This window comes from Molossus molossus, unplaced genomic scaffold (assembly GCF_014108415.1).
Source record: "Molossus molossus isolate mMolMol1 unplaced genomic scaffold, mMolMol1.p scaffold_m16_p_22, whole genome shotgun sequence".
In the NCBI taxonomy this organism is placed as follows: Eukaryota; Metazoa; Chordata; class Mammalia; order Chiroptera; family Molossidae; genus Molossus; species Molossus molossus.
Window position 1 is genome coordinate 9,984,244 of NW_023425358.1, and position 12,138 is coordinate 9,996,381.

At 45.4% G+C, this 12,138-nt stretch overlaps 1 protein-coding gene across 4 annotated transcripts in view; it reads right to left on the bottom strand.

Moving 5' to 3' along the window:
• APLP2 (amyloid beta precursor like protein 2) overlaps positions 1 to 12,138 on the bottom strand; it is a 75,800-nt gene that overhangs the window by 5,945 nt on the left and 57,717 nt on the right. For 2 of the 4 annotated variants that reach the window (XM_036277327.1, XM_036277324.1), the window contains 7 exons: positions 11,939 to 12,069; positions 10,956 to 11,030; positions 9,331 to 9,489; positions 8,341 to 8,469; positions 4,704 to 4,803; positions 3,010 to 3,162; positions 1,541 to 1,576 (listed from right to left, as the gene is read on the bottom strand). In XM_036277327.1, the coding sequence (XP_036133220.1) occupies positions 1,541 to 1,576; positions 3,010 to 3,162; positions 4,704 to 4,803; positions 8,341 to 8,469; positions 9,331 to 9,489; positions 10,956 to 11,030; positions 11,939 to 12,069 (783 nt within the window). The remainder of the gene's footprint in view (positions 1 to 1,540; positions 1,577 to 3,009; positions 3,163 to 4,703; positions 4,804 to 8,340; positions 8,470 to 9,330; positions 9,490 to 10,955; positions 11,031 to 11,938; positions 12,070 to 12,138) is intronic. The other 2 variants (XM_036277328.1, XM_036277325.1) reach the window with 1 other exon arrangement.

Genomic DNA, 12,138 nt, shown 5'->3' on the forward strand with positions numbered 1-12,138 from the left:
CTTTCATTTTGAAGAATAATTTCACAACTTGATTCTAGGGTAATTTAAACCAGGGGTGGCTTCTGTAGTCTCAAATGCCAGTGAAACAGCAACAGGGCGCTTCCACTGACAGAGGAACGGTGCTGCCTCAGCAAGGATGCTCCTGCTCCAGCCTGACCCCCGTACCTGAGCTCCTCCCACCACTGCTTCTCAGGATCGCCTCAAGGCTGTGAAGGCCGGAAGGGCAGGATCCCACCTGGAAAATAATGTGGCACTGGACCTGCTACTAGTCCAGACTGTTCTAATACTTTTTGGTGGCATAACCCATGTGTTTCTTAAACGCTAAGCAAAACCATTTTGATCTTATAAAACACATAAACAAGCATCTTTAAGAGACCAAAAGTTAGTGTTTAAATTATCCCAACTAATTTAATAGCAGTTCAGATATGAGAGCGAAAGCCAGTTAACCTTCTAAAAAATTCATCTCGATCTATAATCATCTTAAGATGTGCTGTTCAGAGGAATGTTACCATAGTGATGAACAGGTATGTCCTAGTAGAATAAAATGAAGCATTAACATAGAAGCAACTTTTAGAAGACGGAAATCGTGCTCTTAGGTCCTGAGAATCAGCTGTGGCACACCCACCACCACAGGCTTGGCCAGGGAACACCACCTGCCCACCCACGGCGGGCCTGCAAGCCTAGAGTGGGCTCGCCGAACACACACTAAGAACACAAAACATCTGAACTGACTCACAGAGACTGTGGACAACCCAACAACCTGGGGGAATTCAGCAGGTGACACTGGCCTTTTAAGTAACAGAAACAGCATGGGCTATGAAGACAGAGGAGCTGGGTTCAAATTGGTTTCTGCACCTCTTAAACTCATGACTTTGAGCAAGTCCTGTAATTTCTAAGGCTTCTTCAACCACCTACTCTATAAAAGAGAACTAAAAATCCCACCTACAGTGCTTACATAATGTTGACTTTTTCTGAAAACTGGAGACTCACTACCGGCAAGAGTTCACCAATCTCCACCTGTTTCATCCATCAGTTTTGATTAATTCTGTAACTCAGGGGCACAAGACAACTGGCAATAGAGAGCTGGGCACAGACAAAGGGCAAGGAAGAGCTAAAAAGGGGAAAAATGTAAGTGGGAGCAGCAAAGAAAATAAGCGATAAAAAAAAAAGAGACTCTCTACCTGACCTGAAATTAAGCCTATTTGTTTGCATACTAGCAACCTGCAACCAACCTGTTTAAATTGGACCTACTTTTCAAAGTCTGCCTGGATTACAAGGACTTATGAAAAATCTCTTTGGTTACTGTGGTGTTCTCTGGATGTCCAGAGGGAAAGCTCAAGGTGGCCACCTTGTGACCAAGATCACCGACCCTGAATTCTAGATGCTGGAGACAGGACTACTCTGGCCCCACGCACAGCCACATCTGAAGAAATGAGGTGGAAAAAATCAGTGATGTTATGAAACAGAACATGAGACTAAGGACACACTGGGGAAGTGACAGGAATGAGGATCTTAAAGGGAACATCTCTAACAAACCAACCTTTTTTCATTGGGTGGTACAACTCCGGCTGGGTGTCTAGCAGAAAAGGAAAACAATAAAAACAAAATAGCACAAAAGGAGATTAAGAAGGAAAGTGGCTTCTTTCAAATTCCTGCTTTAGAATTCCTCTATAATGGAACTAAGTCTTCTTCCTTAAAAACCTGGCCTGAAATATCCCATAAACAGAGCAGCAGTAATGGCTGGACGGTAGGAGAGAAAGTAGGTCTGTCATGGGTCTTTCAGGGATAACTTTGTGAGATTCCCAAATTATTTAGCTAAGTCCATAGTGTTCTTTTCCGTAGAAAATCAACAAAATCAGAAGTTGGTACCAATCATGGTTTTTCTGAAAAGGACTCAAGGTCCTATTTCAGATCTGTCCGAATGACCCCATCCAACGAGCTGCGTAAGCACGACCACTGGGGCAGTCTGGGGTTCGCAGGGCAGGTTTAGGAAGTCAGTGGTGCCTCTTCATTGAGCTCTTTCTCAGACTCTGTGTGGTACTGGAGGGTCAACTGAGTTGGTAACTAGTTTAAAAGGCGATTAAGGTCTGAAGGCTCCCTCCTCCCCAGTAATGCCTTCCTCGGGCCGCCCAGCACTACTGTATCTGGTAACAGGACTGCAGGACTGAATCAGCTTGGGTTCAAATCCTTACTCTCCACCTACAAGCTACATGACCCTGGGCAGACACGTAACCTCTTTAAACCTGGGAACCCCCAAATGGGGAAACTCTGGTAGAGGGTTATTTTGAGGATTAACTGACAGCATCCACGAATGACGCTTAGCTAAAGCTGGCATTCGCTAAGGACTCCATAGCTGTGGCCACTACTCTTATCACCACCACCATCAGCAGCAGACAAATAGAATCTGACTCTGCACCCTGGTCTCAGGGAGCCTGTCTCACTCAGCTTGTTCATTTCCGGTGCAGACTGCATTTTGATACCAAGAACCAGCAAGGAAGCAGGAGAAAGCACGCCCGACTGGAAGGAGAGGGACACAGCCCTTGCTCCCACCTAGCACCAGAGCAAGCCGTGCCCTCTCTGTGGCCTCTCCATTACCTGACTCCCAAGACCACTACGAAAAGATAAGGACATAATTAACATAAAAGTGCTCTGTAAACGGTAAAGTGACTTCCACGTGTAAGGTTTTACATATACTGGAGGTAGCTGATAGGCCCAGAAAAAACCGTGGTCTTTAAGCAAACCATCTACAAAATGTGAGAACTTAACTAACTTATGGTGATATTGAAACAACTATCTGAAAGCCCCCACCATGGTGCCTGCACACAGTAGGTACTCAATGAATCGAGTCTCCCTTGCCCTGCCTGACTTTCACTAGGAACACAACCTCCCCATCACAATCCAGGTTCAAAAATCTGACTTCAATTTTCTAACCGGTTTTCTCCCTCTTGCCCCCACCCCTCCCTCGCCCCCACCCGACCGCCAAGGAGTTGCACTGCCAACCATACGCACCTTCGTTCTCAGGTAAGGACGGGAAGGGGTGGAAGGGGTGGAATGGCGGGATCTCGTCACTTTCTTCAGAGCTCACCCGGACGTCCACAGGGGACTCTGAGATAGAGGACGTGAACTGGTCCATGTCTGCACGCTGTTCCTGAAGCAGCTCATCTGACAAAGACAGACATGGCAGGGAACCAGGTTTTCAGAAGGATCTGGAGTCTAAGCATAGGGCCAACAGTCTGAACAAGACTAATTCATGCCATTTTATAGCACGTGAAGAGCCAAGAGGGGCATCTCACTAGCTCACAACAGTCGGCAACTACCTGAAATACCTTCCCAATTTTGTGGCACTATAGAACCCTAACACTAGAAATCCCCGGGCTCCATCCTGGGCACCCCTCTTCTCTATCAACTCACTCTGTTTAAGTAATTTCATCCAAGGCACAGTTTTAAATACCACATACCATGACTCCCAACTCTGTACCTTATACCTAACGCCCGAGCTCTGGCTCACCAACCTCACGGCCTACCTTACACCTCCACTCCACGTCCAACAGCAACTTCTAGTTAGTGTGTGTGAAGACGCTTTACCCCAGTATCGTCTGACACCACCATCCACTCATTTGTTAACAATGAGAACCTAGGCACTACCCTTGATGTTTTCCTTTCCCTCACTCTCCCATCCAGCCCAGAGCACATCCTGTTCATCTTCTGAGCTGTTCCCTGAAGCCCCCCTCCCTACCCCTCCAGCATCATCTCAGTGCGCTCAGCCACCAGCTCCCACTCCCTCTTGGGTTTTTACAGTCGCTTCCTGGTGGTTTCCAATTTTAACCAACTCTCCACAGAGCATCCAAGTAATTTTTGTTTTTAAATTCATGTTCTTTTTAAAAGCATAATCCTGATCTAGTCGCTCACTAGTTTGAAAGCCTCTGATGGCTTTCTAGTATCCTGGAACAAAATCCGAACACCTTGATTTTGCTAAAATCTCTTAACAAACTGGCCTCTGCCTACTTCTTTGGCCTCATTTCTCCGAATGTTCTGGCCTCCCTGATCTACTCATGTGCCTGCCGCCTGATTTAGACTCCAGGCCTCTGCAGGCGTCACTGCCTGCGACAATGACATTTGCCCCCTTATGGTCTCAGGTTACTGTCCCTGAGACGGCCTCCCTGACCACCCAGCAACACTACCACTTTACCCCCGTTTAACCTCCCTCCACAGCTCTCATCACCATCTGATACTTGTTTTCCTGTCCATCTCTCTCCTACAATAACATGAGCTCCAGGAGATAGTGTCTGCCTGTGCACCGTTTTACACTGTGACACAGCAGACACAATAAATATTTGTTAAATAAACAGAGAAGACAGACCAGAAGAGGGAGAGGAAATGAGAACGTGTGTAAAATAGGTGCCTTGAAATACATCAGGAATCAAGGGGGAAAAGGTAACAGAAGACTTCCCCCAGTCCCTTGCAATTTTATACCCTAGAGCTTTCTTCCGGTAACAGAATGAAGGTCAATGAAACTCAAGGCTCTGTGGCTCATAGCCAGTACTTGACCTTGACACGTGAATTCCAGACTTCTGAAACCCTGGTGTGCTAATGCCCAGCTTCAGGGCCTCACTCGCCCTGTTTCTCTAATCCTTCACGGCTGTCACTCCCGAGCCTTAGCAAGAATCCCACCTGACTCTGACACAAGTACAGTCAGCACCCACCGATTTCCTCTTGGATTTCCTGGGCGACATAAGGTACTTTGTAGAGCAGAGAGAGGCTCTGGTTCCTTCTTTCTTCGATCACGTGGAGATGTGTCATCACCTGGAGTACAGTACGGAGAGAGGCCTTGTCATCAGCACAGCCAGACCAGCAGGGACAGCCACACACAGCCCCACAGGCCAGCTGAAAAGGCCCATTCTCCACTATGTCTGGCAAAACAGTTGGTCAGAGAAAAGGTAATAATCCCCACACCATGTTCACTGAATACTGAAGTGTAAGTATGTGTTCATACTGCAATAACCCCTCAGTGGTCTGAGAATTTATCCAGAGTCCTCCAGGTTAAAAGAAAATGCAAGAATTTTTACTAGCCAGTTGTTGATTTAATTTTAATATTAGGAACTTACTAACTATACTGAATGAGTTAAAAACAACCCAAGTTTGCACAATGCCAAGTACTCAAAAAGTTTTTTCTGAGTGAAAACAGGAAAGACTTGGCCAATTTTTACTGCTGGTCAGATTAGATGGGATAAAAAGAGAATGAAATCACTGGCTAAAAAGTAGATTTGGGGGGGAGATGGAATCATGCATAGACTTTGCTTAATGAGTTAATTGCTTAAAATTATACTATCACGATAGTAACTAGTTTATTCCTATTTAAGTAAATTAGCTATTCTTTCAAAAATGTACACTAACACATATACAAACCTGATTTTAAGGGTTGTTAAAGAAGATTTATCTACCATCCATCTTCCATGGCTCACTACCCTTTCTGAATGAAAAATTTCCAAGGCAGTTAATTTTTTTTTAAAGCCCTGGCTGGTTTGGCTCAGTGGTTAGAGCGTTGGCCTGTGGCCCAAAGAGTCACAGGTTTGAGTCCGGTCAAGTGCATGTACCTTGGTTGCGGTTCAGTCCCTGGCCCTGGTCAGGGTGGTGCGGGAGGCAACCAATCGATGTGTCTCTCTCATGTTGATATTTCTCTCTCTTTCTCTCTCTCTTCCTCTCTCCCTCCCACTCTATCTGAAGATAAAAATGGGAAAAGATATCCGTGGCAAGGATTAAAAAAAAAAAAGCCATTAAAACTGATCACTTAGTTCAAAGCTTTTCAGGGTGGAAAAGAAAGGTGATTTGGGCTACCTCCCACACAGTGAGGCACATCGTAACTCATACAAGCTATTCGAGAAGGAAGGTTATTTCATCCTGGCTACACTTGCAGTTATCAAGCTCTTCCTAAAGAGGGCGAGCTAAACCAAAGGATTAATAACATGGGCTTGACTCCATTAACATGAGGGTCAAAAATGGGAGGGTGGGGGAGATAAATGGAAAGATGCTTTTATTGTAGATTGATATCGCTCTGACCTTTAAAAGCAAGGATGAAGCAATTTAATTTTATATCTGCCATTCTTTCAATCAAGGAAATTGATGGGAAAGCACAAGAGTGCCCCAGAGAAAAATGCAAACAAAAAGAAAAACATTGCCCACCCTCGGTCTTAGCATGTGTTGGCATTGTTACACGTCTTCAGATGAAGTAAGGAGTCACTGGAGGGAACGGTTCATACACCCACATGAGGACAGGAACCATGGGTGGAATACTGGACACTGTCTGCACAGTGACCCTCTGAGCTGCAGCAAGAGAAGGGAAGCACACCACTCACGCCCAAACCAAACCTGCAGCTTGTAGTAGGCTGAATATATTCAGGGCTCTCTAGAGTTTAGATAACAGAATAGGGAACAAAAGGTCTGTTCAGTGGCACTAAGAGCAGACAGTAAATATCACACAGTAGAGCTGTGTTTTCCCAGAGATTTTCTTAGGAGGGTTCTACTTCCTGTGTGACTTGGAGTGGCACTCTGGTCTTGCTCGCAGGTAACGCATTCCCTAGTTATTGATTTAATATACCGATCAGGTCTCTCCTTCTATTCTCATCACACAGAACAGGCCATTTTTCTCTGTAAAATCCTACACAATAGTCTAGTTCTTCCACACACACTAGTTATTTAAGTGATTAAAAAAAAGCAAGCAGATCTGAGAAACCTAACTCTGTCAAGACGCATGCTGTTCCCCCAAGCTTCCTGGAAGCCACTCTAGGAGGCTTTTGGCCTTTTCTCCTTCTCTCCTACTCCATCCAGCTTAAAGCAAAGCACTGAGCTCCGGGCCCATACCACAGTCCCCTGATGGTCCCCGGACTGGCCCCTCTCCTTCTTCCCATCCTGTAGGCGCCCGAGTTCTTTCACTACCCCAAACATCCAACTGCTAAAGTGAACCTATGTTTGAACACAATTATTCTTCCTTTATAGTTGATACAATTAATTCTGTACCAGACTGTGAGCTACTCAGGAGTACACAGGGATTCAACCCTGTATCATCAGATGCCAGGGCAGTTTGGCAGGTGGACAGGAAGCAGAGCACACAAACATCTGCTCAATGAATGGAGCAGTAACCTCAATGCAGAACTCCTAGGACTGTTGGGCATATTACCTTCCAATCATAGCACACATACAACAGAGGCTGGGAGGGGGAGCTCCTGGGGTGATGGGCAAGTATCCATACTTGTAAGTGCCTCCCATACACACTGGGTACCCACAATCAGCATAGCACTATTTTTCTATGAACACAAGAGTAAAACTCAACTTAACACATAGATAATATCAAAATAAGAAGGAGGGTCCAGAAACAAACTTTTATAAATAACTATAAAGAAAAGCTAAACCCAGCATGGGACAAAAGCCAGGAATGTAAGTGGCTGTCTAAACAAAAAGTATATGTACAGTGGATACCAATTTTTAAGATCTGCTTGATATATTTGCCTAGAAAAAGATTTCAAATATTAATTCTAGTGTTACCCTAAATCAGAAATAAATTGTTAGATACTGACTTACTTCTTCAATATAATCATGCATTCCTAAACTTTCAGATCTATTTAAGTATAAAATAGTTATATGGCGCTGGCCAGTGTGGCTAGTTGAATGGGTGTTGTCCCATGCACAAGGAGGTTGCTGATTCGATTCTCAATCAAGGGCATGTGCCCAGGTTGTGGCCTTGATTCCAAGTAGGAGGTATACAAGAGGAGGCCAATCGATGTTGTGCTCTCACATCAATGTTTCTCTCTCTCCCCCTTTCCTCTCTCTATAATAATTAATAAACTTTTTTTTTTTTTTTAAAGTATGGAGCCCTGGCCAGTTTGGCTCAACAGTTAGAGCATCAGCCTGTGGACCTGAAAGTCCCAGGTTCAGTTCCCACTAAGGGCATGGACTTCGGTTGCAGTTTGTCCCCAGCCCTGGTTGGGGTTGTGTGGGTGGCAACCACTCAATGTGTCTCTCTCACATCGATGTTTCTCTCTCTGTCTCTTCTTCCCTCTCTCCCTCCCACTCTATCTGAAGATAAATGCAAAAAAAAAAGTCCTCAGGTGAAGATTAAAAAAAACAAACCAAAAACCAAAACAAACAAAAAAGTATGGAGAAGATATCTTTTTAAAATAGTACCTTTGCAAAAACCAACTCTTATACTTAATGTCTTTGGAAATAACAAATCATTTTTTAATGACTGATATCACAAACAACTATCCATGCTGTCCAGCCGTCGATCAAAGCAGCCTCTCCTCACCAGAAACACTCCCAAAGCAATTTCTACTCTGCCCAGCGTACCTGGGATTTCATCTGGGCTGCCTTTTCTGGGTCCACAGCCAGCACATGCTGGTAATGACGGATGGTATGCAGGCGATCTTTGTTCTCGGCACGGACATACCGCCGCAAGGCCTGGAGAATGCGATGAGGCTGCAACAGAGAACAGTGGTTTTAATACCTAGAGACGAGGGGATTGAAAATAGAAAAACAAGACTTCAAAAATTCTCTTAAGAACGTAAAGCTCAGTGAAGCACAAGAATAAAGCTATACTTTCAAAAGCTGTTAGCTAACTAACCAGTAACAAGCAGCTACCTTCCTAGTTAACAAAGTCTGGGTTCCAAAGTTGTATTGGGGCTTCTTAACAAACAGTATTTTCCATAATTTCTAGCCCACTGCCTTCTTCAACGGGTACTGTTTTGCTGGCTTGGCCTCCGACACCTTACTTACAAACCAGGCAGTCTCTGTGTCACCCAGAAATGGCTTTACTTGCTCACCTAACAGGGATACAAATATCCTCCTTTCCAATACTTCCCATCCCCCAAGAGCAAGACAGGTTAGACAGAGTTAAGGGGTAAAAAGTCTGAGACTACTAGCATAAAAGGGTTTCTATAGAAACTTTACCTTTTTCTTCACAGCTATATTTAAAACAGAACAGGTTCAAAAGCCTCTGTCCATGGAAGGCATGTTTTCATTCTTCGAAAGTAAGGCTTTACAAAGATCCAGTAACTGGATCCCTACCAACCAACATCCTGAGGTTGTGCTTCCTTTTGGTCAGATGTTTCCGCATCACAGGTGGCGTACGCAGGCACAGCGTAATGCTAAGCTCAGGTACTACAACGTAACACCCTTTCCTCCCTCCTCTTCTTTCCTTAATTCCAGCCTTAAGAACTTGTCATAACACTACTCTTACTGACCTGTGGGTCATCTGTGGGTCCTACCCAAACAGTGCGTCAGGGCGGGCCCCACTGAGGACACACCCACCGCACCAGTGCCCTGCTCGGCACCACTCACCCGTGGCGGGTCGGACTGCAAGGCAGCCAGGTAGTTCTCCAAGGCCATTCGGCGGCGGTCGTTCAGCATGGCTTCCACTCGAGCCAGGTGGGTTTCCACCAGCTGCTGCTTCTCGCTGGCTGCTTCTTTCTCTAAAGCTTTCACCATAGCTTGGAAGTGCTGCAGCCAGGAAGTAGACAACATGTAATTCATGGCACCCTGGAGTCTAGGCAAACAACTTCAGAGCCCAACGCTGGCTTCTCCCTGCCCAGAGCCTATGTGAGCCGGCAACGGGTTCGAACAGTGGAGGAGTAAGGTCAAGACCTAAGTACTGTATACAGTAAGTCCTCACTATCATCGATAGCCTCTGTGACTTTAAGCAAAAGCACAGGACACCGATTTTACCGCAGGCTAATTGGTTTAAACAAGGGTTAAGCTGCTACAGCATCTCACCAACATCACAAAATGATGGCCAATGAAATGACATGATTCGAGGACCTTGCTGTGCTTGGTTGGATGAGTTGGGATAACTACTTCCTCGTCTAGTGATGACATGGTAAAGCGAGTCAGAGGAATCCTGGGCATTCCCCTGACATTAGTGGCTTCTCCCCAGGCACTGCAAGAGGCCACGCTGTGCTCCCCGCCCGGCGGGCAGGTGCCGACGGACTAATCCGAAACCACTGCCTGGTAGGAGCTGCATTCTGACACATACCCCAGGAACACGGTGAGCTCTGGTGAGTCATCCCACTGAAGTCCTGCAGGGCAAGTGGCTAGCTGTGAGGTACCTGGCCACATTTAAAGGTACTGTTTAAGGCTGTTGGATTCGATTCCCTACACAGAATGCACTGGCTGTACAGAAATGAGCGGTTCTCAACCTGGGGATCACCACCCTTTTGGGGGTCGAACGACCCTTTCATAGGGGTCGCCTAAGACATAACAGTTGCAAAATTACAGTTATGAAGTACTAACAAAAATAATGTTATGGTTGGGGTCACCACAACATGAGGGACTGTATTAAAGGGCCGCGGCATCAGGAAGGCTGAGAACCACTGCTCTAGATGTTCTGAGAAAGTGTTATCATGAGGCGAGGTTTGTGCTAAACATAAAAACCAACTGACTTAAAATGTTTAAAGTTTCATGAAACCCAAACCTGTCTTGTAGATTGCTACCCCTTTTCCTATCCACACTCTCTTCTAGTCAAGGAGACGCTGCTGCTATGATTCTAAGGTTACATTCTTACAGTTAGAGATGAACTGGTATCAGGGCTTTCTTTTCTGCCTTTTGACTTTTCAATAAGTCTGTAGAAAACAGAATTCAGTCCTGCTGAAAAACAAGTCACAGCCTAAGAATGAAGATGACTGAGGACGTTTGCCAGGAAAGCAGAACTAACAAACACAGCCGAGCTAAGGTTACTTCCTGGCATGAATTAGGTGTGCTCTGGCTGGGGATCTGTTTTCCTTCTACCATAGGTGGGCTATTCTAGAGCACACCAGTTGGGAGGTTTTAAAAAAAGCAGGCCAGTTAAAACTTCCTTGTAACATAAGCTCTCGACTAAAAGGAGGTGTCAAGCTCTAACTTCCTGGGAGTTAGGCTCTGAGCACATCTGAGGGCCGGGCTGGGAGCTGTCCCTGGAGAGCACGTCTTACCTGGATCAGAGTCTGCCTCTCTGCTTTAGGGAGGTTCTTTGCTTGAAGCTCGGCTTCTTCCCATTCCTTCTTTACCTAGAACACAGGTCAAAGCACTCTAACCAGAGAGTAAAACTGAGCAAAAGGAAATTGCACATATGATCCCGCATGAGCTCAGGGCATTTTTAACTCGTTCACAGAACTAGTGACTCAGAAGGGCCTATGCCTCAAGTATCCTCAAATGGGAGTCTCAATTCCATGACCTCCTTATTCTGTAACCTTGGACAAGTTATTTAAAAGTCTCTGTACCTTAGTCTTCTCAAAAATAAAAAAAAGGAGGGCGGAAGGTAGTTAATACCTATTTCTCAGAACCGATGTGGATAAAATAGAATACTGAGCATTTCTCCCGAAGTACAAACCCACTCAGGTGATGTGTGAGATTTCAGGTGGTAACTCAGACCTAGCAAGGAATCCCTTTTTGATTTTCTTTCAGACCTTCTGAGTAAGTCTAGGAGAAAGATGCACTGTGGTGCTCATGTTGCTCTAACACTTAGAACCCTTTTAAGGAGAAGAAAACATCCCTGAGATTTGGAACCTTCAACAGGCAACTATCTAGCTAGTATCTTGCTTTCATTTAATACATTTACCTTGTTCTAATGACAAATGATACTAGCCATTTACAACTGTGACAGTGTAAATTGTCCTTCTTTAAAAGAAAACTTTTAAGTTAATTGCAAAAAGTAATAATAATCACAAGAACATAATGGCAGTGCTCTTTATAGAGGGTGGGACAGGAGCATGCAGAGGGTAGTCATGTTACCATGGAGCTAGGGGAAGGGGGGAGGGCCCAGTCACACCGAGACGGTCCCCTCATACTCCCTCACCTGTCCTTGGCGACGTGTTAGCACGACAATCTAGGGAGATGGTGTCCTTTTTCTACAGCTATGAAAACCATGTCACCCAATGCCTACCACCACAAAGATAAGGGAGGTGAAGAGGCTTACCCTGTCCATCCGGTTGCGGTGCCGAATTTCTAGCTGCTCCTTAGCCTTCTGGAAGCGAGCATGCTCGTTGTCATCTGCAGAGGTCTCGAAATACACATCAACATCATTGGTTGGCAGAGGAGTTGGAGGAACTGAAACAAAATGACAGAGGGAGCTGTCTTCGGGGCGAGGCCCCACGCTGAAGCTGCGCTGTGCTCCGG